Source organism: Scylla paramamosain, chromosome 14, assembly GCF_035594125.1.
Source record: "Scylla paramamosain isolate STU-SP2022 chromosome 14, ASM3559412v1, whole genome shotgun sequence".
Taxonomy (NCBI): Eukaryota; Metazoa; Arthropoda; class Malacostraca; order Decapoda; family Portunidae; genus Scylla; species Scylla paramamosain.
This window is the reverse complement of record NC_087164.1, coordinates 1,332,501-1,360,284: the sequence shown is the minus strand read 5'-3', so window position 1 is coordinate 1,360,284 and position 27,784 is coordinate 1,332,501. Positions and strand designations below refer to the sequence as shown.

At 40.6% G+C, this 27,784-nt stretch overlaps 1 protein-coding gene across 3 annotated transcripts in view; it reads left to right on the top strand.

The window, feature by feature from the left end:
* LOC135106738 (WD and tetratricopeptide repeats protein 1-like) overlaps positions 1-27,784 on the top strand; it is a 237,012-nt gene that overhangs the window by 168,953 nt on the left and 40,275 nt on the right. For 2 of the 3 annotated variants that reach the window (XM_064016000.1, XM_064015999.1), the window contains 2 exons: positions 11,546-11,696; positions 20,451-20,643. In XM_064016000.1, coding sequence (XP_063872070.1) covers positions 11,546-11,696; positions 20,451-20,643 — 344 coding nt within the window. Of the gene's footprint in view, positions 1-11,545; positions 11,697-20,450; positions 20,644-27,784 lie in introns of those variants that run through there. The other variant, XM_064016001.1, reaches the window with a different exon arrangement.

The following is a 27,784-nucleotide window of genomic DNA, read 5'->3' as shown; positions in this document are numbered from 1 at the left end:
TCATAAATTTTGATTCATTCATATTTTCAGAGGTGCTTCATGCTTGGCATACTTTAGCATAGCAATTTCAAATTTAGTGATGGCTTCAAAAGCTACCAGCTCTTGTGCTTAGTGACCAGATTCAGATGAGTGTGGAAGGGGTGGTGCTTGGCAATGAGGGTGGAAGGGGTAGTGCTTGGCAAATGAATGTGGAAGGGGTGGTGCTTGGCAGTGAGTGTGGAAGGGGTGATGCTTAGTAATGAGTGTGGAAGGGGTGGTGCTTAGCAATGAGTGTGGAAGGGTTGGTGTTTAGCATTGAGTGTGGAAGGAGTGGTGCTTGGCATTGAGTGTGGAAGGGATGGTGCTTAGCAATGACTGTGGAAGGGGTGGTGCTTGGCAATGAGTGTGGAAGGGATTGTTCTTGGAAATGAGTGTGGAAGGGGTGGTGCTTAGCAATAAGTATTTTGCATGGCCAACATTCATTTTCTCAATATTTCAAAACTGGGACAAAATCCACTACTTCACTTCCTGTGTTTATTTGATACTGTGAGTTATCATTTATCACAGTCATGTTTGCTAATATGTGTACTAAACATTATTGTACTCTAAAAATGTAAGTGTACTATGTTGGCAACACTGGTACCATTCTCATTCTTGCAGCAGTTTTGTCATGCTACCAACCTTGACCATTTCTTTTTACCTTCACTTGTCCACCCGTACTTGATAGATTTTGCTAACACGACATTGTGATATTTGTGGCCAGTGGGGAACCCCATGGTGATGATGATGGTAATAATAGTGGTGTGGAAATTTCCATTTGTATCACGCACACTATCAATGCGTTATTGGTTTGTGTTGTGATTTGTATATAAATTATAAAGCCCAGCCTGCATGGATGATAATGGCACCCCATCAGACCTAATAACCTGCCTGCCATACCCCAGTATCGGTGCAAAAACACTGGGAGAAAGAGGTGAAGAAGTAACTAGACAAAGACATGAAGAGGGGTGTGATCTAGCCATTACCTGTTGAGGAGCCAGTGGAGTGGTGTGCAAGGATGGTGGTGGTCCCCAAGAAGTCTGGCCAGCTCACACACACACCATTAATTATCAGAAGCTTAATGCCACCTGCCAGAGGGAGACCCACCACACTCTGTCACCTTTTGACATAGTCTCCAGAATCCTCTGTCACACCGGATGCTTCTTGGGGATTTCATAAGATAGAACTGGAAGAGTCCAGCAGGAGACTCATGACATTCATTAACCCCTGGATATGCTACTGTTATCAAAGGATCCTTATGGACCATTGTGCTGCCTGAGACACATTTTTTTTTTTTTTTTTTTTTTTTTTTTTTTTATGTAGGAAGGATACTGGCCAAGGGCAACAAAAATCTAATAAAAAAAATGCCCACTGAAATGCCAGTCCCATAAAAGGGTCAAAGCAGTGGTCAAAAATTGATGAATAAGTGTCTTGAAACCTCTCTCTTGAAAGAATTCAAGTCATAGGAAGGTGGAAATACAGAAGCAGGCAGGGAGTTCCAGAATTTACCAGAGAAAGGGATGAATGATTGAGAATACTGGTTAACTCTTGCATTAGAGACGTGGACAGAATAGGGGTGAGAGAAAGAAGAAAGTCTTGTGCAGCGAGGCCGCGGAAGGAGGGGAGGCATGCAGTTAGTAAGATCAGAAGAGCAGTTAGCATGAAAATAGCGGTAGAAGACAGCTAGATATGCAACATTATGGCGGTGAGAGAGAGGCTGAAGACAGTCAGTTAGAGGAGAGGAGTTGATGAGATGAAAAGCTTTTGATTCCACCCTGTCTAGAAGAGCAGTATGAGTGGAACCCCCCCAGACATGTGAAGCATACTCCATACATGGACGAATAAGGCCCTTGTACAGAGTTAGCAGCTGGGGGGGTGAGAAAAACTGGCGGAGACGTCTCAGAACACCTAACTTCATAGAAGCTGTTTTAGCTAGAGATGAGATGTGAAGTTTCCAGTTCAGATTATAAGTAAAGGACAGACCGAGGATGTTCAGTGTAGAAGAGGGGGACAGTTGAGTGTCATTGAAGAAGAGGGGATAGTTGTCTGGAAGATTGTGTCGAGTTGATAGATGGAGGAATTGAGTTTTTGAGGCATTGAACAATACCAAGTTTGCTCTGCCCCAATCAGAAATTTTAGAAAGATCAGAAGTCAGGCATTCTGTGGCTTCCCTGCATGATATGTTTACCTCCTGAAGGGTTGGACGTCTATGAAAAGACGTGGAAAAGTGCAGGGTGGTATCATCAGCGTAGGAGTGGATAGGACAAGAAGTTTGGTTTAGAAGATCATTAATGAATAATAAGAAGAGAGTGGGTGACAGGACAGAACCCTGAGGAACACCACTGTTAATAGATTTAGGAGAAGAACAGTGACCGTCTACCACAGCAGCAATAGAACGGTCAGGAAGGAAACTTGAGATGAAGTTACAGAGAGAAGGATAGAAACCGTAGGAGGGTAGTTTGGAAATCAAAGCTTTGTGCCAGACTCTATCAAAAGCTTTTGATATGTCCAAGGCAATAGCAAAAGTTTCACCAAAATCTCTAAAAGATGATGACCAAGACTCAGTAAGGAAAGCCAGAAGATCACCAGTAGAGCGGCCTTGATGGCGATCAGATAGAAGGTTGTGAAGTGATAGATGTTTAAGAATCTTCCTGTTGAGGATAGATTCAAAAACTTTAGATAGGCAGGAAATTAAAGCAATAGGACGGTAGTTTGAGGGATTAGAACGGTCACCCTTTTTAGGAACAGGTTGAATGTAGGCAAACTTCCAGCAAGAAGGAAAGGTAGATGTTGACAGACAGAGCTGAAAGAGTTTGACTAGGCAAGGTGCAAGCATGGAGGCACAGTTTCGGAGAACAATAGGAGGGACCCCACCAGGTCCATAAGCCTTCCGAGGGTTTAGGCCAGTGAGGGCATGTAAAACATCATTGCAAAGAATTTTAATATGTGGCATGAAGTAGTGAGAGGGTGGAGGAGAGGGAGGAACAAGCCCAGAATCGTCCAAGATAGAGTTTTTAGCAAAGGTTTGAGCAAAGAGTTCAGCTTTAGAAATAGATGTGATAGCAGTGGTGCCATCTGGTTGAAATAGAGGAGGGAAAGAAGAAGAAGCAAAGTTATTGGAGATATTTTTGGCTAGATGCCAGAAATCACAAGGGGAGTTAGATCTTGAATGGTTTTGACATTTTCTGTTAATGAAGGAGTTTTTGGTGTCATGTTATTGGCCGAGTTTACCTTGAATGGGATCACGTTTTCTTAGTGTCCCCATGTTCCGGTTACCTGCCATTCGGGCATTATCCTTATTATTGTTATAAGTAGTGTAAGGCTTATTTACCCATTTTATATCATGTAGTATTATTCTCTTCATAATTTAAGTTCTCTATATCTTTGTATGTATAAGGGAGGAAGTACAATTGAGGTGGAAATACGTTGAAAACGAGGGGAGCTTGAGTGGGCAACAACACATTCCAAGGAGGGGAAAGGCAGAGCGCCTTGGGTCGTGAGTTAGGGAGGAAGGTGGCATCTCTCAGGGAAGGATCTTGGTGTGGATTGGTGATGGAGTGAGTTCGTGGAGGTATTAGTGGTGTAGCGGTATAACCTTGATATCCAGGATCAGGTTAGTGCGTCTTTTGTGGTACCAAGAGCTCTTGTCCGCTGAAATTCGCTTGTTGAGTTGTGCCAGTGATGCTGTTGGAAGGGGTCATAGGTCAAACTGGCAGCCATTTTATGAGTGGAGGTTGTGGTGATGACCTTGGAAGCTGGTGTTGTGGTGTATTGGTGATTTTGGGGATGATGTTATGGTGTTATGGGTAATCTTTGGTGATGATGGTAATCTCCTATGAGGCTCGAGGAGGTGAAATACGGGAATTATTGTCTGGGGACGCGGTAGTGGCTTCTGAGTAAATTCCTGCGGTGGAGGGGAAATATTTCTGTGACTGGTGGAGGTGTAAATGGGTTCTGGTGTTGTGGGAAGTGACGAGAACATCACGTAGTAACGTGTACTACCTCATGTCATTTGTGAATTATTATTAGTATTAATATATGTGCTTGTAACATAGAATAATCGTGTTTTCTACTCCCCCAACATCAATCTGGTATTAGAGGTGATTCCAGGTGTGCTGAGTCAAGGTAAAGGTGGAGTGAGAGATAATTCTGGCGATTTCGGATAGGTCGGGTAGGCACTCGAAGCCTTTAAAAATCCAGACCTTTAAAACTTTCCGGGATCAGTGTAACGCCCACTTTCTTGGAAAGATAACCGGTATCGTACGATCGCAGGTAAGTAGGCGATCGTGACATTGGCTAGTTGGAGAACATACACAAGATGGTATGACAAAGCCATCATGGACATCCTCAGAAAGTTCAGGTGCAATGGTGACCTTCTCATGTGTGACACCAATGTACAGGATGCATTGTGGCACACGTACGTCTTCTTGGAAACGTGTGTTGTAATGAAAGTGATTTTAAAACCAGAAAAATTCAAGTTTTGTCAAAGAAAAGTGAAATTTGCTGGAGGCTGGTACTCCTGCAAACTGAAGGAAGAGAGGCTAGCTGCTGTAAAGAACTTCAATATGCCAGCCAAACCCTCTCTGACCAGCATATGCTCGTGGCATGGTTTTGTCATTCATGTGGCACCATTCCTGGCTACCACTCCTATAATGGAATCCTTCAGGGAGCTTTTGCACAAACCACAAGGCAAATGGAATGACAAGTTCCAGCAAAGAAGAGAAGTTCCAGCAAAGAAACAATTTGTCAATTGGCCAAGGACACCCTCACATTCTATGATAAGACCAGTCTAACTATCACTGTCACAGACTGGAGCAAGAAAGGCATAGGTTTTGTGATCCTTTAGCAGTACTACTCCTACCCTTCTAAGAAGGCTCCCTTCTGCAGCAGGAGTGGGTGGCACCTGGTACTCTGTGGCAGCTGCTGCTTGACATCAGCAGAAGCAGATTACGCACTTGTGGCAGGTGAGACACTGGCTGTCATCTGATGCTTCCACAAGGCCTGTCTCTTCCTTTTAGACTGCCCCAACCTGGTGATAGTCACAGACCACTGTCCTTTAGTCACCCTCTTGGGGAATAAGGCACTGAAGGATATAATAAATCAACGTTATTTGTCCTGAAAGAGAAAATTATGCAGTATAAATTCCATATCAAGTTCCTCCTGGGAAAGCAGAACTATGCTGCTGATTTTCTATCTCACTAATCCACTCTCTGCGTGCAGCCCAACACCACAGATGAAGATTTGGCTCAGGAACTAGAGCTTGCCATGGCCACAGCAACTGCCACCATGCTGTTTTTCAAGCGAATACATCATCCTGGATGAGTCAGCAGTGTTGCAGGCAGCTACCAATGACCCAGTATGCCAGTTCCTCATGGCCAAGGTGCTAGAGCGGGACTGTCACCCACAAGGGGCTCAGATGTGTGTCTGTACCACTTCTACAGGGTGAGGTACAGACTGGCAGTATCACAATGTTTGCTGATATATATTTTTGGTCAGAGGCCCATTCTTCTGGTGATCCCTGAGACCCTCCGTCACAAAGTAGCATGTTCAGGAGAGCAAGACAGGCTGTGTAATGGCCTGGCCCACTTTTTTAAATGTCTTATTAGTAATTATGAAGCAGCAATACCCACAATTGTATTTGGTTTTACTAACCGCACAGTTGCATTTATTAAACACTGGATACAGTCCCCAACATCAGGTTAGTAAATACTACACTCACCATCTCTTTGTGCATAGACAGCTCTGGGTAAGGTAAACATCCTCCCAGATGATCAAACAGCGCCAGTTTTGCAAGCAGTAGAGGCAGCATTTGCAACTCCGCCATCCACTAAAGGGGTTCCTCTGGGTCAGGAACAAAAGAATGCCTTAACTGAGCTGGTAGCAGATAAGCCAGCTATTAATGATAAATCCTATGGCCTCTTGTGTTTTGAATGAAAAGGCCAAGGCATAGAGGGAAGTGACAGAGAACTGCTACCCATTAGCAGAGGCAAAAACTGAGTGTCAGCTTTGCTGAGCATGGGAATACATAGGAAAAAACACTTGTGTATCACTAAATAAGGGAACAAGAACATAAAAGAAAAATTAGTTTTTATTCTTTACCCCCCCAACACCCCATCCCAACAGAAACTAATGACTTACGGTAAAAACAAAAAGCAGATTAATACAAAACAGACTAAAATCTACCAGAATTAGATAATACCATCCTCACAAATGTTAGTGAGTGTAGTAACACTCACTAACAATGTTCCCACTGAGAGGCCTGGCTGCCACTCGGGCGTGGCCACCAGCCACCTATCATGCCCCGCCACCTAAACCATTCTGATGAAACTAACAGTGTAACCAAATACGAACCTAACCAAATTAATCAAACCTAACCAAACTAACTATCCTAACTAACCTAACCGAACTAAACCTAATGAAACCTAACTAAAACTTCAAAAACTGTTGTCAGTATTATAAATAATTTTTGGGGGGTATATATGGGATTTAAATTACACAGAATTAGAAGCTCTATCTGATAAGGATAAGAAAAGCTATGTTGAGATTCTTGAAAGAGTAAAATAATACCAGGACATGTCAGGTGACAGTGGACACTGACAAACCATAACTCTCAGGCTGCAAATGCAGTCTTCCAAATGCACCTGATTGTGGCATTTTGAATGCCAAAATCTATTAAGAAGATGTATATAATTTTTCTTTTGCATAGTAACACTTTGGTACATTTTCATATTTCCAACATAACTCTCTGTTGCATAGGACTAGTAAATATCATTGGGGTTTGTTGTTGGGAAGGAGTAGTTCACACCAACATTTCCAATACAATTTCTTGGGGCTTGGTTGACCTATCCCAAAGCATGGAAGTGGAACAGTGTTTAAAAAAACCCAAAATGGCTGTATTAGTTCAGTAGTGCCTTGGTCTACGAGCGTAATTCCTTCTGAAAAGATGCTCGTAACTCAAAATAAGGTTTAATAGGAAGTAATTGGAACTTGCCTGATCTGTTCCAGACCCAAAAATATTTTTCTCTATTTTTATTTTTGTTATTTCCTGGTAGAAACTGCCCACTACAGTTATTATAAAGTTCCTTGAGACTTGTAGGTGCCCAGGATGTGTAGGTAAACATGGTTGTAGATACTGCTATACTAGAGAGAGAGAGAGAGAGAGAGAGAGAGAGAGAGAGATGTGTGTGTGTGTGTGTGTGTGTGTGTGTGTGTGTGTGTGTGTTTTCCACATTTTTTACTTGCTACCATAACTCACATATAACTCAGTATTCTGCAGCTATTCTTTCATTATTATTATTATTATTATTATTATTATTATTATTATTATTATTATTATTGTTATTATTATTATTATTATTATTATTATTATTATTATTATTATTTCTCTCTCTCTCTCTCTCTCTCTCTCTCTCTCTCTCTCTCTCTCTCTCTCTCTCTCTCTCTCTCTCTCTCTCTCTCTCTCTCTCTCTCTCTCTCTCTCTCTCTCTCTGAAGCATATAGTGATTGAAACAGATTTAGCAGTATTAGTAGGAGGAGGAGAGTTACATAGAGTTACATAGAAAAAACAGGCCACAACAGACTTTGTGGTCTTCACGAGGTGACCTGATCTAGGATTACTAAGTTGATAGTAGAAGAAAAGGATAACAAAGCAGAAGACTCTTTCCCCACCCTCCAGCATAAGTCATATAGGAAAATTGGTCAGAAATAAATATCTTACTGAATTAGAAAGGAAAAAACCCAAAGGAAATTTTATAGGAAAGTAAGAAAATTGATTAAATGAGGTGTCTCCATTTCCTGAAGGCAAGGAAGTTAATCTCTAACAAACAAACAGTTAACTGCGGATTGGAGGCAAAATACTTGTCAAAATGGCGTTTAAAAGTCTCTACAGTGTTGCAGTCTATCACGTCTCAAGGAAGTCCATTCCATAGATTAATTACACGATGGAAAAAGTTGTTTTTTGATTCATGAGAGTTGGAGGATTTCTCAACAATTTTGCAGCCATTTCCTTGCGTGTAATTTGAAAAATGTATCATGAAATATTTACTGCAGTCCATGATATCCAGGGCTTTGATGATTTTAAACACCTGTATTAAACCACCTCTTAGTCTTCTTTGTAATAATGGGAATAGATTTAGCTCTTTAAGACAATCTTCATATAATTTGTTTCTTAGACTTGGTATCATTTTTGTTATTTTACACTAAACTCATTCTAATTTATCAATGTCTTTCTGGTAACAGGGACACCATGCTTGAACGCAATATTCCAAAAGAGAAAGAAGTACAGACTAAAGAGTTATAGAAAGTGAGAATTGTATCCTTTTATATTCAGAAGATCTGCTGATTAAGCAAATTATTTTATTCACTTTCTTTACTTTTTTTTTTTTTATGTAGGAGGGACACTGGCCAAGGGACAACAAAAATCCAATAAAAAAAAAAAATGCCCACTGAAATGCCAGTCCCATAAAAGGGTCAAAGCAGTAGTCAAAAATTGATGGATAAGTGTCTTGAAACCTCCCTCTTGAAGGAATTCAAGTCATAGTAAGGTGGAAATACAGAAGCAGGCAGGGAGTTCCAGAGTTTACCAGAGAAAGGAATGAATGATAGAGAATACTGGTTAACTCTTGCGTTAGAGAGGTGGAAAGAATAGGGGTGAGAGAAAGAAGTGTCTTGTGCAGCTATGCCGCGGGAGGAGGAGAGGCATGCAGTTAGCAAGATCAGAAGAGCAGTTAGCATGAAAATAGCGGTAGAAGACAGCTAGAGATGCAACATTGTGGCAGTGAGAGAGAGCCTGAAGACAGTCAGTTAGAGGAGAGGAGTTGATGAGATGAAAAGCTTTTGATTCCACCCTGTCTAGAAGAGCAATATGAGTGGAACCCCCCAGACATGTGAAGCATACTCCATACATGGACGGATAAGGCCCTTGTACAGAGTTAGCAGCTGGGGGGGGTGAGAAAAACTGGTGGAGACGTCTCAGAACGCCTAACTTCATAGAAGCTGTTTTAGCTAGAGATGAGATGTGAAGTTTCCAGTTCAGATTATAAGTAAAGGACAGACCAAGGATGTTCAGTGTAGAAGAGGGGGACAGTTGAGTGTCATTGAAGAAGAGGGGATAGTTGTCTGGAAGGTTGTGTCAAGTTGATAGATGGAGGAATTGAGTTTTTGAGGCATTGAACAATACCAAGTTTGCTCATGTCGGCAGGTGTCTACTGCCTCCTCCTACTACAAACGTTGTTTGCTAGGTTTTAGGCCACTTGATATTGTGACTCCTAAATCAATTTCGCTACCAACACTTTTAACTTGGGTACCATTTAAAATACACTTTGCTTTTTTGTTTCAATACCCTATGTATTTGCATAATGCACTTATCTGCATTAATACTCATTTGCAAGGTTTGCCCCCACTCCGACTTGTCTAGATTTTTCTGCATTTCTATTACTTGTTTGTTAGAGACTATGGAATTTGCTATTTTGGTGTCAACAGTAAATTTTGATATTATATTGGTAACACTCTAAGTAATTTATATAAACAAGGAAGAGAACAGATATTAAGACTGATCCTTGTGGCACCCTGTTGGTTATGTTAGTCCACTTGGATGCTTTTCCATTTATCACAATTCTTTGATTACGTTTTTTTAATCAGTTTTCTATCCATCTCATCATGTCACCTTGTACACCTTGTGATTTTAGTTTAATCAATAAATGTTTGTAGGGGGACTTTGTCAAAGTCCTTTTGAAAATCAAGGTATATTATATCTACTGCTTTACTCTTCTCATACTGGTTCAGAATATTATAGAAGTCCAAGAAGCTTAAAGAAGTCTGAGATGTTTAAGAGAGAGAGAGAGAGAGAGAGAGAGAGAGAGAGAGAGAGAGAGAGAGAGAGAGAGAGAGAGAGAGAGGGAGGGTGGGGGGAGGCAAACACAAGGAAGAGAGAGAAAAAAAAAGTGAATCACCACTGTTACATCTATTGGATATTGTTTTGATGATGTAGCAGACCACAGACATTCAAGTCACTGGCACACCCAAATCCTATCACACCAGAAATCATGGGTGTGTGGGAAAAAAATAAACATGTGGGTGCGCTGTGTGTGTATGTGTGTGTTTGTTTGTGTGTTATATTGTATATGCTACCATTAATGCATGAGAGAGAGAGAGCGCTCTTTGTCTCTGTCAGCCACTCCCCATTCCCAAGAGAGAAAGAGAGGATTTGTTTATCTTTAAAACCTTAGACATTGTTGCCACATATACTAGTCCAGCCAAACAGGGTGTAATTGCAACTGTTGTACATGATAGTACCCATGGATTATTCCTTGTTAAAAGAAAGTACATATTTGCCTGGAACAACCCTTTTTCCACACACAAACCCACCAGATATTCCTTTTTCTCACTCATTCCATTTACTCGCACTATGCTACTCTACACACTATTTCACTACTACCAAGCATTCCAATTATACATGTATCTCCAATTAACACTGCCCTGCTCCCTCTCACAATTTTCCTGAGGTACTCATTTACATTAAAAAATTTTCCTATTGTCCTTTTCTCTTGTCGCACTTCTTGCATTCACAGGTGCATACAAAGAACAAAGACCTAAGCTTACCCAACTGTCCATACTTTTTGCCACTGCCAACACTATTATAGAGCCTTGCCACATGTTCCTCAATGCCCTTCTACACTGTTGGAGACATAGTGAGTGCACACTCTTCTTTTCCTCTTCACTCACTCCTGTCATCCACACGACACCACTCTTCCTTCCACTCTCACCACATTCTTGTTCCAATTCATAGAGTGGATCTTTCTAGAACCTTTCATGTGTTTTTGCATTCTGTTATCTGGCCTTCATTTTGTTATCTGGCCTTCATTTCATAATGCTTTCTCCTATTTCTCTTGTCCTCCCAGCAGCACTCTTCCATTTACATTGATTGAGGGCAGTGTCAGCACTATCCATTCCCCCAGGGCTAGGTGGAGCCCCTTCTCTACCAATAGTTGTGTTGCTCTCCCCATGATGGGTCACTGGCAGCTGATGAGGCTAGTCAGATGCTCTTCCTGGAGGGACACAAGCCACCAAATTGTATGTTTAAAGGCTGGGAAACAAAATTAAGTAAATAATTCTTAGTAATAATGAAGCCTACAGTAAGAGGAAACTAATGATAAATCAAATTAAGTTTAAGAGGCATAAAATGATGTTGATGGTAATCACAGCCCCACCTCCCATTGGTTCCATCCGACAGGTGCACCTTGGGAGAATGAGGATGGATTAGCCTACCCCCTCATAAAAAGATAAATCTACTGCCAGCCTTTCCCCCAAACAATCCCTAGTTTTTCCATGCCATGGCACTTGTTCCCCAGTTAAACCTCAAGATTTTAAAGCACCTTCCTTTCAGTCGTTGATACTAAAAGAATCCAAGAAGAGACTGGCCTATGGATTCATATCTTGTTCCAGTCTGCTGTAAACTTTTTAAGTAATTTTGAAATAACTTACTTATACTTATACTTTTATGTTCATATGGTGTGGTTGTTTTCTGCAGGCCCAGATATCGATGGTGATAATGATATTCCATTTCCAACCCCAAGTGCACAAGAACAGAAATGGCGTTCACAAGCATCAGACTACCACAAGTATTACTGTGGGCACTGCAACACGCTCACAGATATTAAGGAGGCTATATTCCTTGGCAGGTGAGTATTTCTTGAATGACACTGCTTTGTACATTTGTCTCCTCTCTTTTTTAAGTCCATTGTTTATGAACAAACTGATGCCTTGTGCATTTTAGGCTCAGCTTTTCCATAAAATAACATGAAAGCAAATTAAAGTGCAAATATACATCTGTTTAGTCATAGAGCAGTGTATTAAATGCTTGTTTAATGTACACCACGATAACATGGAATGGTTGGTGCTCAGCTCACAACCATGAGGTCTAGGGTTCTTGGCTGCACAGAGGCAATTAAGGCTTGTTTCTTTTCATGCAGTAGTCATTGCTAAGGACAAGCATATGTGTAAGCCTAGAAGTTTTGAGCTTGTAGTCTAGCAGAAGCAAGAGGTTAGCAAACCTTTGCTTCCTCACCTGGGTGTGTGGTCTTGTGGAAGTAGAGGGCCAACAGTCCAGCCTTCTTGTGTGTGTATAGAGTTTGTGCTTGAGTTTATTGTATTTCTTGTTACTAAAAGACTATCAATGGTGCACATTATACAAGTTGACCATCGATACTCTGACATTGTTTAACCCCTTCACGCCCAGCCAGCCGACAGTCACCCATGCATCCCATACCACCCACCCCCCAGAACTTACGCTCATCCAAAAATATTTAAGAAATATGTATGTAAATGCTAGAAAAGTGTTATTAATCCACTATTTCCACTTGAAAATGAGCAGTATGGTATAAACATACACAGTGATATATTATAACGTATAAGAAATTATAATGGCAATGGTAATGATGATAAAAAAAATCATTGTAATGAGATAAAGATGGTGGTGAAAATAAAAGTACTAGGAATATAAGTAGTAGTTCTAGTGGTAGCAGTGGTGGTGGTGGTGGTGGTGGTGGTGGTGGTGGTAGTAGTAGTAGTAGTAGTAGTAGTAGTAGTAGTAGTAATAGTAGTAGTAGTAGTAGTCATTTACTTACGGTAAATCACGGGTGGCTGGGGGTGAATGAAGTGGTGGGGGAAGATGAGTTATTTTGCTGCTTTTTGGCCACACTACTTGGCCCTGGTTGTGAATCTGCAGCTAGTTCACTGTGCCACAGCTGGAAGTGGTCCATGCAGCACAGTCCTGGTTCACCAGGACACCCAGGGCAATAGCAGACAGTGTCCTTCCTCTTCTTTCCATTCTTCCAGCACACTCGGCATCGTTTTTGCTTTCCCGACTGTTCATGGCGAACCTATGCATGGTACAAGTCCTTTTCCTTCATTACTTTCAGTGGGCGTTTCTTTCTCCTGGCCTCATCTTCCCTGATGAGTTCAGCAGCTCCATGACTGTGCTGTAACCATTGGTGGCTGACATCCTTGATGAACTGAAGAAATTCACCTTTATACTGCGACCCCTTTCAGTGCGCAATGTAGGAATTCAGAAGGATATGGAATAGGAAGTGAATTCCAAGCTTTTTGAACCAGGCTAGGCTTTTCTTTTGAAAGTATAAGGCTCCAGTAACTGGTCAGCCATATCTACAGTTCCCATTTTGCTGTTATATTTTTCAATGTGCATTGGTATATTATAGAAAACAGTCTTTTCCCCAAAGTACATTTTGCACTTTTCAACCATACCAGCAGTGTATTTTGTGGTGAACACTGTCACTTCTTTCTTGTCCTGGTCCTTGACAAGTAAAGTATTCCCTTGTCTGGCAAAAACAGATTGAAATCTCTCTAATTTTTCAGCCATTATCCTTTTGGGGGTCCTCTACCACTTCTCACAACACCAGTCATTATGGTGTTATGGCTCAGCAAGTAATTGCCAAGTCTGAGACTTGTGTACCAGTTATCGGTAACTACATGTCGACCATGATCCAGTAAGTCCTTCATCAAATGTATGACAATGTCTTCTGAAATGCTGAGGTTCCCTGCTGCTGGATCATCAATTTTGAAGGCCCCTTTGGCAAAATAGACAGCAAAATTCCAGGAATATCCATTCCAGTGGTCACCAGAGGGGCAAAGAACAAATACCTTGATGCCAGAATGAGCTCTTTTTGTTTTTATGAACTGTCTAAATCCAAGACGACCTTCCACAAAATAAGTGCTTCATCAACAGCTAAATCCTCACTTGGTTGCATAACTGCTTGGCACTTGTCCCTCATCAGGTCCAAAAATGGTTCAATTCTGGTTGACAGTACATTTTTCTTGACAGTGGCAGCAGATGAAAATCTCAAGAATTTGAGAATGGAGAGAAACCTATTCCTACTCATCTCTTCCTTTGTGAAAACTCATGGGCCTCCAAAAACTGCATTGTGTGACCAATACATATGCATATTGGGTAGTTGTACCACTCCCATGGCTATCAATAACCCAAAGAATACATGCATGTCATTGCTGTTACTGGTTTCCACTTTAGCCCATGTACTTTTTTTCTTTGTTGAATTTTCAGCAAAATAAACATCAGCTCTCTCATTAGCCCATGAACACAATTTAGAAATCACATACCCATCTATAAAATGACTGAAACCATCTCCAGGAGTATGGAAAGTAAGGGCTGGAATAGCCTGGGGCCCTTGGGCAGCACCATCGGTGAAGCCGGGCGGTCCACGTGGCTGTGCATCAGCAGATGTCGACAAGAAACTGCCACCCACTGTCTTCAACTGGATCAACATCCTGCCATAATTCACTATCACTAAGCTCCAGTTCACTGTCACTACTCTCATCTTCACCCTCACTTTCTGGCACATATGATGTATCAGAGTCTGAATCACGCCTGTCCGACATGGCTGTAAATTCCTAAAAACTATCACAAAATATAGCAAAAATAAGTTTCCAATAATGGCAAGGCAATGAGAAGACACTAAAGTACATCCTTTTGTATCGATCGCCTTAGGCAAACTGGAAAGGCACTTCCGGCCAGTAATATTTTATGATGGACAGTCATGCCATATATAAGCAAATTGATTGGCTGATGGGCGTGGCTTATTTTTATTCCCAGCAGTAGGCTATACCAGGCTCATAGACTGCCTACAGAACGAAAAACCACTCCATAGTATGTATGGGTATCGCATGACGTATATGTATACGTCATGGTGTTTGGTATGGAGCATGTCCATGACATAAAGGTGTACGTCATGGGTGTGAAGGGGTTAAATCCATGCTATTTTCAGGCAGCTGTGCTCTTTATTTTTTAAAGATGCCGTGGCTGTGCAATTAGTTGACTGTGTATGGCTGCAAATGCCACTACAATCATGGCACAGTGCTGCTGTTGTGCAAATTTTGCTCACTGTCAGAATTCCTCCCAAAAGATACTTGTGTATGCATACCATGCATACCATAGAGAACATCATCTATTATCAATATCTGTAATGAGTTATGTTACTATTGCTTTGTTGTCTGTGGAATATTCTAGGATAAAAATAGAACAAGAGAAGAAGAGTCAAGAGTGATAACAGAAAACAAATAAACATTTTCAGTGTGTAAATGCAAAAAGTCCTACCACAGAGTTTCATGTTCATAAATTTTACATGTTATTAACATCTGTATGGAGTTATATTAACAAATTACTGTTGCTCTGTTGAATATGTCCGGATAGAAATGGAGCAAGTAAACCCAGGAGCAATTGGAAGCGGCTCCACACCAATCCATTCAAGAAGTCCCACGCTGTGTGTGTGTGTGTGTGTGTGTATTTACTTAGTTGTATTTACCTAGTTGTGACATGCAGGAAAGGAGCTATGCTCACACTGTCCTGCCTCTGTATCTTCTGTTATCCAATTTGGCCTTAAAGTTATGAATAGTTCTTGCTTGCATCACATCCTAGTTTAGCCAGTTCCATGTGTCAACTACCCTCTGTGGAAAACTGTTCTTTTTGATGTCTCTTGTACAGGTTTCCTTTTTCAGCTCCTTTCTGTGCCTTCTAGTGTCCCTTGTATCCCAAGTCACAATATAATTTTCTATCTAGCTTTTCAAATCCTTCCATTAGTCTATATACTCCAATTAAGTCTCCTGTGTGTGTGTGTGTGTGTGTGTGTGTGTGTGTGTGTGTGTGTGTATATTTACCTAGTTGTATTTACCTAGTTGTATTGTACAGGAGGGAAGCTACGCTCATGCTGTCCCATCTTTGTATCTTTTAGTGTCACCCCACCCCTGACCTGCTGACTTGGACCCAGAGGCAGGTCAGGTGACAACTTCCCCAGTATTCTCCCGTAACAACAACAGCAATAACAACAACAACAGCAACAACAACAACAACAACAACAACAACAACAACAACAACAACAACAACAACAACACACACACACACACACACACACACACACACACACACACACACACACACACACACACACACACACATAGCAGAGCTTAATAAATTTTATGGAAAAATGAACTGGAAAGAGCTATTTGAAGGTAAAGTAGTACAAGAAAAATATAAGATATTTTTGAGCAAGTATAGAGAGAGGGTGCAACAGTTTGTACCAAGTAACTATGACTCCTGGAGGTCCCAGGATGGTGTCATGCCGTGACTCCCCGAGTGACGTGAAAACCCTCCTTGAGACTTAGTTACTGGGGAAGTCTGCCTCCTAGTGGCGCCCGCTGGAAACGTAGGAACAAGCCTGAAGGATTGGGCCTACGGCTAAAGTGCTTCCCCACGAGATGAATGTGAGGCGGGGAGTTGGACAATATTCCATCCTCCCTTCTCATAGATGTTCATAGAGTAATGGGGTTCCGCCAAGCTTCGGAGCCCAGAACAGCTTCACTGATCCGGAGTCCTTCTGCTCCTTCGAGTTCTCTATCTCGTTGGGGTGGGGGCCGTCGGGGTGATTTGCCGCGTCGGTGGGTCAAACCCACTTACCCTCGACAACGGTAGTCACTCTGGCATTTCCAGGATGACGGCCCGCTGGTGGGGAGGCAGCACTCTTCCTGCCTTCAAATACCAGCGGGTTCATGGCTTTGAGAATGGGGTACACGGTGCGGATGCGGTACCAGTCCCCCCCGGGTCCGAGGGGCGGGCATAGAGCCTCTGTGTTCGTCCTGAGGACCAAGGGCGTCCTAGCAGAGCTCGTAGTCTGCGAATTGGTGTTTCGTGCTGTGGCGGGCCTAGTAGCTCAGGTAGCCAACCGCCTGGTCTTGAGGGTGGCGTCCTCAGACTGGAATCTTGTCGGGGGCAACCTCGGCAGGTAGGTTTCGCATCACCTGTGCCGCTGAAGACGGTAGGTGTGAGTAGTGCTGGCTCTGCCCACTACCCTGTCGTCTCCCCAAAGGGGTTGTCCTGGCTGCCTGCTATCGGCTGCTTGGTCACCAAGCGCGGGTAAACGGCAGTCAGACAAAGCATGACTCGATCAAGGTAGCCAACAACAACGACAACAACAACAACAACAACAACAACACACACACACACACACACACACACACACACACACACACACACACACACACACACACACACACACACACACAGCAGAGCTTAATAAATTTTATGGAAAAATGAACTGGAAAGAGCTATTTGAAGGTAAAGTAGTACAAGAAAAATATAAGATATTTTTGAGCAAGTATAGAGAGGGGGTGCAACAATTTGTACCAAGTTATAAAGTGAAAATTGGGAAGCATAAATGGTATAATGCCAGGTGTGTAGAAACAAAAAAGAAAAAGGACAGGGCATTGAGGAAAATGATGAGAAAAATGAACAGAAATACTAGGGAGGAATACAGAAAGGCAAGGAATGATTATGGTATAATAAGAAGAGAAGGAGAAAGAAATTTTTGAAAGTGACTTGGTAAGAAAATGCAAGGAAGAGCCCAAACTCTTCTACAGATACATAAGTGGAAAAATTAAACATAGGGATGACATAAACAAGTTAAAAAGTGAAGGAAGAATTTATGAAACTACTGAGGAGATGAGTGAACTCATGAATGAAAGTTTTCAATCTGTGTTTACAAAGGAAACCAATTTTGTGGCACCGAAAGTGGTATCACAGAATGAGGGAATACAGGAGATACAAGTAAAGAGACAAAAAATCAAGAAACTGCTGGAAGAGCTGGATGTTAGAAAAGCTATGGGACCAGACCAAGTAAATGGATGGATATTAAAAGAATGCAGAGAACAAATGGAAAAACCCATATGGGATATGATCAACAGCTTGTTGAAAGAAGGAAAAGTACCAAGGAGGTTTAAAAAAGCTAACATAGTCCCAATATACAATGGGGGAAATAAAATGGAACCATTAAATTACAGACCAGAGTCACTAACAAATATTGTAAGCAAACTTTCTGAAAGAGTAATTAAAGATAGATTGTGCAATATTTAGAATATGAAAAGATAATTACAGAAAAGGAATTTGGATTCAAGAAAACGAGATCCTGTGTCACAGATCTACTGAGCTTTTATATGAGAGTAATAGATGGAGTGCAAGAGAGGGATGGATGGGTTGGTGCGGTATACCTGGACCTCAAAAAAAAAAAGCATTTGATAAAGTTCCCCACAAATGTCTTATGTGGAAGTTAGAGAATGAAGGAGGACCAAAGGGAGCAACATTGAGATGGATGGATGATTATTTACAAGGGAGAGAAATGAAAACAGTAATCAGAGACACTAATTCAATTTGGCGTGAAGTGATAAGTGGGGTACTGCAAGGATCTGTGCTGCCACCTATTATGTTTCAAGTATGTGTAAATGATATGACAGAGGATCTAAATAGTTATATAAACCTTTTAGCTGATAATGCAAAAATAATAAAAATAATAATGGATGAAAATTACTGCAAGGAGTTACAAAAGAATATTGACAAGATACATGCATGGAGCCAAAGATGGAAACTAGAATTTAATGCCAGAAAATGCCATGTGCTGGAAATAGGAAAAAGTGAAAAGAGACCTTCCTGAAATTACAAAATGGTAGAACAAATAATAATGAAAAGTAATAAAGAAAAAGATTTGGGAGTAATGATCCAGGACACACTATCACCTGAAAGGCACATAAATGGAATATTCAGCTCTACATAAAGCTTGTTAACAAAGATTAGGGTGGCGTTTGGCTATTTAGATAAGAAAATGATGAAGAAAATTATAACAGGCATAATATAACCTAAATTGGAATACGCAGCAGTAGCTTGGGCTCCACATAGAAAAAAAAGATATATGGAAACTGGTATACATAAACATTTTTAACAGGCTAAAAGTACTTTTAGTGTCAAGTTTTACCTTTACAGCTAAAAGTTCTTTAAAAGTAATACACAATCACTTTTAAGACCCAAAAGACTTTTAGTGACTAGGAGTGGTGAAGAGTATTCCTTGTGCGCCTAGAATTACTTTTAGGCAGCATGATGACAGCCCAACACCTCTATTTTTGGCAAAGGAGAGGCATCCTACAAGAGTATAGTGATGCTCAGCTGATCAAGAGAGTTTTGCCTGCCCTTGGTGACATTCTATTTTGTCTACCTTCTTGTGAATCAATATTAATGCACATTTTTCCAAGTTCTTAGCAGAGAGCAAGTCTGCATGTATAGTAGAGCCTCTCAACACTAATTCAATTCATTCAAGCAGGTAATTCATATCCTGAAAATTCATACTCAGAACTAATTTTTCCAAGAACGAATAGTAAGGCAAAATAAAATGGGTAGTTTCAATCCCACTTACAATGTGCACAACACCCACATTCCCTGTCATTTGCAACAAAAAGAGGGCTAATTTCTAGTAACTATCACTGTTGAAAGTATTATATGGTAAAATATTCATGAAATGGTAAATAATAAAGAAAGAAGGATGAGCGGCCAAATATTGTTGCGAGGTCAATCACCAGAACGCACACCAGTCTCCTGCCTTACAGTCATCTTTACTGTGAGGATGAGGGAGTCCTTTGCCCTCTTACCAGTGACTGCCAGCCTCTTTCTTGATACTCTAGCAGGCACAGGAAGAGCAGGAAATGAACACACAGATAGTAATGCAAGTGGCAACACCACAGGAGATACAGCACACATGTGGCAATAATGAGTGAGGCAGTGGACTGCTGCAAACAGTGTTGCCAGACACACTTCTCTCAGCATCCCTAAGTAGTACTCAGAGAATTATTCTCCCAAATTCCCATTTCATATATTTACACAGGTCATAACAGCAGGCTGAGGCAGCACATACATGTTCACAGGAACATTTGTGCTCAGGATTAAAGAATTTGTATGCATGACATTTGGATTTTGAAAAAAATCTGTGTTGTGAGGTTGTACTGTATTTGTGCTTACCTAGTTCATATAATTTTGTATTTGCAGAGGAATGGCATCTCTAGCTCCAATCACACAAGGTATTTTTGTCCAGAAAAAAAATCTATAACAAAAATAAAAAGGTTGTGACAAAGTAGTCTGACTCAGAATCATCCAGCAAATTTGATTCCAGGTCTTTTCAGGAAGTAGAAATGGTTCAGGCATAAATTAACTAGACTAAGGAAAACATTTAGGTGCCTTTACTCATTTACATCACATTACATGACAACAATCACCATGACTAGCTTTGTGTTAGTATCAAGTTGAATTTTCCATAAAGAAGCAAAATATAGTGTGCAAAATATAGTGTGAGAGTTTCTGAAGCTCAGTTTTCTTTGTATATCTGTGTTTTATTGGTTTGAGATATTGAATTTTCATGTTTTGTGATTGGCAATAAAACTTATGCCCCAGGATTGAAGGTGTTTCATCAGTCACAGTTAGGTGTTGCTGCTTTTTTTTTTTTTATGTTTTAATGGTCATTCCAACAATATAAATCTCTATTCTTAATGTGGTTTCAGTCCCTGTATTCAGAGAAGCTAACAAAATAACTTTTCAGTGATGGAAAATTCATTGCTGCTGGGTCTGATGATGGAAATCTGTTTGTGTGGGACAGTCACACCACCAATCTGATACGTGTTTTGCCTGGTGACGAGTCAATAGTGAACTGTGTCCAAGCCCATCCCCACACCTGTCTGCTGGCAACAAGTGGAATAGAATCTGTTGTTAAGCTCTGGGCTCCCCTGCCACAGGTGAGTGTGAACATGAGCTCCAAAAAGTTTCCCTTGAAATGTAACAATTTATAACATTTACTACATTGTAGCCCATCATTGTACCACTTTAAAAAGGGGAAGGATAGCAGAAATTCTTGTAAGAATTACATAGGTATGAATCTTCTAATTATTGTTGTAAGGATTTAGAAAAAGAATATTATTAAAGGAATGAAACCCACAGAAAGAAAAGTGTGAAGATTTGGGAGATTTTACAAACAGTAGGAAATGTGAATCATATTTTTTATGTAGCATACTATTTGTAAATGCTAATGAAATGAAGGAAAATTTACATTGCATTCAAGATCCTTAAAAAGCATGCAGCATATCTGACTGGATGGCACTGTGTGATGTATGAAAGATGCATAGTGTGGGTGAGTGTACTGAATGGTAGGAAAAATCTCCTTTTATATGATATGCAAGTATAAGAGTAAACTGAGAAACAACCAGTTATGGAAGATAAGAAGTGAGGCAGGAAGGTGAAGTGCCCTCATAGCCAAAAGGGAAAATGAAATTATAATAAATGGAAAAAGAATGTAAGCGATTCATGCATAAGTGTTTTGGTTTGATAATCTACAAGTTTAGAAAATGATGATGAAAGATGAAAGAAATAGTTATGCAAAGTTGGAAAGTGACTGTATCTCTGGGAAACATGATGAAAAAAAAAGGATTGTAAGCATGGAATCTAAAGAAAAGTTCTACCTGATGAAATGATTGTTCCAACAAACACCAGTACAGCTAAAGTCTGGGTTTGGAATGAAAGACAAATATCAAGGATACCAGCATTGGAAATTAGTTACATAGGAAATCCCCAAGGATAGTGAAAGTAATAAAAGTGTATGTAAACATATTTGATAAGTAAAGGTAAAGGAATTAAATAAATTTAATTGGTTTGGCAACTTTTTTTTTTAAACAAAATATATTTGAAAAAAAAGGCTTACTGAGGTGCCAATTCCTAAAGAAAGCCCAAGAGGTTTTGCCAAAATTAGAAAAGTGTATGGGAACTTGATATCAACATGTATTAATACCAAGCCTAGGTTATAGTATGGATTTACCTTGTGAGGAGCCAGACCTAAGTTAAGCTAAGCACCTATCAGTACACAGGCCTGAAACATATCTAGGTACTTACCTGGAATCTTGGGTGGAATGTCCACCTGTAGAGTAATAAGGTTGAGAGGGTGTGGAGTGACTGCTCTGTGTGGTAGCTGGGCTGTAATGGATCCCTCCTTGAGTGTAACGAACTGTTTGAAACTGTTCAGTCCAGGATCTTTGTAGGTTCACCCATTCCTTAACTTGACAATATTGCTCATCACCATCTAATCATTATCCTGTTGGAATATATTTCTGACAAGTGTCCTGGGACCTCCCTCTTGAAACAGTTCAAGTTGTAGGAAGGGAGAAGTGCAGAAACAGCTAGGGAGTTCCAGACTTTACCAGTGAAAGGGATGAAAGATTATGAATACTAGTTTATTCTTGCATTAGAGATATGGACAGAATAAAGAAGAGAGAAAGTAGAAAGTCTTATGCACTGTAGCCATGGGAGAAGGGTAGGTATGCAGTTAGCAGTTAACATGAAAATAACAAAAGATAACAAAAGATGCAACATTGCAGCAAAGAGAGAAAGGCTGAAGAGAATCAGTTAGAGGAGTAGAATGGGTAAGACAAAAGGCTTTTGGTTCCACCCTGTTCAAAACAGCAGCATAAGTAGAACCCCCAAACCCCCCAATACATGTGAAGCATACTCCATACATGGACAGATAAGACCTCTGTACAGAGTTAGCAGCTGGAGGGAGGGGGGGGAGGTTAGAAAAACTGGTGGAAACAACTCAGAATGCCAAACTTCATAGAAGCTGTTTTAGCTGGAGATGAGATGTGATATTTCCAATTTAGATTATTAGTAAAGGACAGGCCAAGGATATTAGATGGGACCCCATCAGGTCTGTAAGCCTTCCAAGGGTTTAGGCCAGTGAGGGCATGGAAAACATCACTGCAAAGGATCTTAATGGGTAACATGAAGTATTCAGAGGGTGGAGTAGAGGAAGGAACAAGCCCTGAATCATCCAAGATAAAGTTTTTAGCAAAGGTTTGAGGGAAGAGTTCAGCTTTAGATATAAATGAGATGGCAGTGGTGCCATCTGGTTGAAATAAAGGAGGAAAAGAAGGAGAAGCAAAGTTATTGGAGATGTTTTTGGCCAGGTGCCAGAAGTCACAAGGTGAGTTAGATCTTGAGAGACTTTGACACTTTCTATTTATGAAGGAGTTTTTGGCTAGTTGGAGAAGAGACTTGGCATGGTTCCAGGCAGAAATATAAAGTGCATGAGATTATGGTGATGGAAGGCTTGAGTATCTTTTGTGGGCCACATCTCTTTCATGTATAGCACAAGAACAGGCTGTGTTAAACCAAGATTTGGAAGGTTTATGTTGAGAAAAAAGAGTGAGGAATGTACACCTCCATGCCAGACACTATCACCTCTGTTATGCGCTCAGAACAGAGACACATCTCTGATATGGAAGCAGTAGTCATTCCAAGGAAAATCAGCAAAATACCTCTTCAGGTCCTCCCAAGTAGCAGATGCAAAATGCCAGAGGCACCTCCACTTAGTAGTATTCTGAGGAGGGATTGGAGTGATAGAACAAGATACAAATTTGAGATTGTGATCAGAGGAGCCCAATGGAGAAGATAGGGTGACAGCATAAGCAGAAGGATTAAAGGTTAGGAAAAGGCTAAGAATGTTGGGCGTATCTCCAAGATGGTCAGGAATACGAGCAGGGTGAGATTCAAGAGCATGTGCATGAGAGCAGGTTAAGTTGTTGAGCACATAGATGCAACATCCATCTTTGGATTGAAAATGAGGATAGAGAAAGTAAGGAGGAACAGAGAAGAGGCTACTGTCAATTGCTTCAGACGCCTGAGTTTCATTGAGGAAAAGCAGATGAGGTTTAGTAGAGGAGAGGTGGTGTTCTACAGATTGAAAATTAGATCTAAGACTACAAATGTTGCAGAAGTTAATGAAGAAAAGTTTGAGGGGAGGTGTCAAGACATTTAGGGGCGATACCAGAAGAGCAGTCCGACCTGGGGACATTTGTGGTCCTCTCCCTAGATGGGGACTCCAAGGCTGGTATAGGAGTTGCTATGATAATTTTGAATTTTGAGTGAATGGTGTATATGTTACTTGTAGTTTTGTGTGAAGGAAGAGAGTTGTCTTTAGAGCTCAGGCTGTGACTGCCCCCTTGTGTTGTGAGACACAAAGGGAAATGTTCAGTGAGGTCACAGCTGGGTTTAATGATAGGTTCACAACACCCCCTGATCCAGTGCTTTAGACCTCACTGGGAGTAATATATATATATATATATATATATATATATATATATATATATATATATATATATATATATATATATATATATATATATATATATATATATATATATATATATATATATATATATATATATATATATCATTTTGACAGGTGCCTACTGCCTCCTCCTTTGCAAAGAAAAAGCAACCAGGTGCCAGCTTTAAAATGTCATGTGAATGCCATATACTACTCCATAAGGAGTCAATGCATGACATAATGTGCATAATGGATGTTATTTTGCAGAAAAAGCAAAAATGGAAGGCAAAAATAGTTGTCTGCCTTTATCTGCAAATATCTTGGTTCGTCATTTTTTTCTTCTTTTCGTTATTTCTCTCAAACAGCTGCAGCAATTGTAATGAAACTTTCTGCATATGAAAGTGATAACTTTTTTTAAGCAGATTTTTCAAATTTAGTTTATTTATATATATATATATATATATATATATATATATATATATATATATATATATATATATATATATATATATATATATATATATATATATATATATATATATACAGTCATACCTCGGTACTCAACCGCCTCTATACTCGACCAAATCGGTGCTCGACCAAAAAATTTGAGTAGAAAATGCATCGGACCTCGAACAGATTTTCGGTACTCGACTAGCCGAGTCGACCCGAACGCGCTCTCGGCCCTTCTCGGCCCTTCTCGGCCAGCGGGTAAGCGTCAGTTCAACTCAGACCGCCAGCAGAGTAAGACGTACGCAGTTTGTTCGAGTATTTCTTCCCCAGACTTTCCATTATTTCTTATGGAAAAATTGGTTTCGGTGTTCGAACAAATCGGTGCTCGACCACCACCTCAGAACGGATTATGGTCGAGTACCGAGGTACGTCTGTATAAAGTAGCAGTATTTTCTAGATGGGGTCAAAATTTGAAAAAAAATTCTGCAAAAAAAAAATTAAGGAAATTTTAAAAATCCTTTCCAACAAATTGTTTATAATTGAATGTCGTTTACTTGCATTTTTTTTTTTTTTTATCAACTTTGCCTCAGAAATAACAAAGAAATATCAGAATTTTGTTTTTCAAAAAATTGCAAAAAACACCATTAATGCAGTTATCTGTGAAGCAATATACATGAAACTTAGCATGTAACATCTCCCCACTATTATACATAATATACCAGAGATTTGTGAAAGTCGGTTGATAAATAGCAATTATAGGGTTCTGGTCAGATGGTCCCCTTAATCACTTATATATATACTTCTTTTTAGTTCTATATAGTGTTTTTAACCTACCAGTCATCCAACTCATCAGCATTTACTTCCTCTAATCTGCCCATCTCAGCCTCCTCCATAATCTCTACTCCATCCTCCATTTGCCTTGACCTCACCTCAGCATGTCTCCCCCTTTCTCTCCCAGCCAACTTATCCGGCCATCTCTCACCTCCTGCTCTTCACCCTCACACCTCATCACCTGCCTCAACTTGCCTTATCTCCCTCATTTTTGTTCTGGATCTTACCTGCCCATTGCCAGTCAACTTCCTGGAGGCACCTTCTTAATCCTTCTAAATCAGTTCTCCCATTCAGGTATCTTTCATATGTTTTTGTTTCTAGAATCTTCCTACCATTTTAATCTATTAAATTTAAGAATGGTCACTTTTAGCTATCCTCTAACCTCCACCTATGTAACTGCTTCCTCCCTGTTTTTCAAAATTAAATCTAGAATGTTATTCCCCCTTGGATTCCAAGATTACCTGGTTTAAAAAATTGTCCTGAATTACCTTAAGAAATTCCTCTGCTTCACTGTTACCCACTATCAGGCTCCAGTCAGTATTCCTAAAAATTAAAATCTCTTACCACACATAGCTGACTGTATCTGCCTGCTCTGTTTATCTCCTGCCATAGTGCACTGCTGGCTTCTTTTGCATTATTTGGTGGCCAGTACACTAAACCCAAGAATACTGATTGTGATCCTTCTATAATCCATTTGCCCCAGGAGATTCAAACTGCTCCAGGCCCTGTACCTGGGCTATCACCCAAATGTGCCAACTTTGAAATGCATCATCCACAGTCTCTTATGTAATTTACTTTTGTGCCAACTTAGTTTGTATTACACATCATTAGATTACTTAATCAATTCCACATATTATTGAATTATGCAATTCACATTTCACATCAATATTATAAAGTTTCTTTTGAAAGAAAAATGACTGTGTGTGCGTGCATGCTACCCTCCCAAGACTATCTTATTTTATCACCAGCCCCCCCCTCTCTCTCTCTCTCTCTCTCTCTCTCTCTCTCTCTCTCTCTCTCTCTCTCTCTCTCTCTCTCTCTCTCTCTCTCTCTCTCTCTCTCTCTCTCTCTCTCTCTCTCTCTTGAGAGAGAGAGAGAGAGAGAGAGAGAGAGCTGATAATTCTCTGCCATATCATGCACATGTGATATGCAATACATGTCTGTATTGTTGTATGCAATGAGATAATGCAATATAAAACAAAGTAGTAAGAATGAAGGATAAAAGAATAATGAGAGAGAGAGAGAGAGAGAGAGAGAGAGAGAGAGAGAGAGAGAGAGAGAGAGAGAGAGAGAGAGAGAGAGAGAGAGGCCGGGGACAAGACTTAGACGTGTCCTGGACGCGTAGCCTGAAGCTTCAAGAATGATATTTATCCGCGCAATTACTCATATCCTCACATAAATTTCCTTACTTCCCCAAGTCCATTCAATCTGAACCTCACCTAATATTTAGTAGAAGAGTTGCTCTCGACTATAAAGTAATCAGTATTTATCTAGCCCCCTAGTTTAAGCAGTAGAATTTTTAGAAGTAAAGTGTTTGTGTAAAGACAGCACGGGGAGCAGAGTGTGGGCAGGTGTGGGTATGTATGTGTGTCCCCCCTTCATTGTACCCCCTCCCCGTAGCAGTAGAGGGAGAGTGTTGGATGTACTTTCCCACTGTCAGTCACTACCCAGCGCTTGGGGAAAGCAGACATATTGAGACAATCCCTAATATCAGAAGGAGACCGAAGTAGGATAAGAGTTAGTCAGGTCAGTTACCTTAAGGGGATAAGTGAGTCATTACTGGCTGAACACCCCTGCCTACTTCCACAGAATAGGAGTCTCCATAGTAGTCTGCTAGAGAGGGTAGTTGTGTATAACACTCCAGACCCAGGGAAGTGACTCCTCAACTGCATGTTTTTGCAGGCTGAGCTCTTGCACTGTGAGCAGTGAATGGACCTCCTGTGTGTTCGTGGGCACTCTTGTGGTCATGTCTCTTGTTTGTGAGCTTGTTTTGTGTTAAATGCTACTGCATCAGGCTCTTGGAGGGTGCTTGGCTTGCAGAGGACTTCAGTAATTAGCTGTGTGGTGAACTTTACTCTTTCCTCAGGTCCTGACAAGGCCTGCCATTCAGGAGGCAGTAAAAGACAGTACAGTAAAATCCCTCTTATCCGGCATCAACTTGACCGCCGACATGCCGGATACTTGAATAGAAGTGAAATTATGTCCACAATCACCACCCTACACTCATGCATCTTACCATAACAAAGATCAGCTGATCTTAATCAGCAGCTGATCCGATCAGCTGCTTAAGTGTAAGCACAACACGCTTCCTCTTTTCTACAACTTTAGGCATGAAGGCGTCAGGCGATAAACAGTGCACACGCGGGACTGAGTCACTGAGTAAACACAATGCAGTGGGCTGCGGATGGTGCGAAGCAGTGCGCTCTGGTGGCGAGGGGACAAAGTATGCCTCATGCGGGAATTTTAATCGATTTTATGAGTACACATTGATTTTTTATCGATTT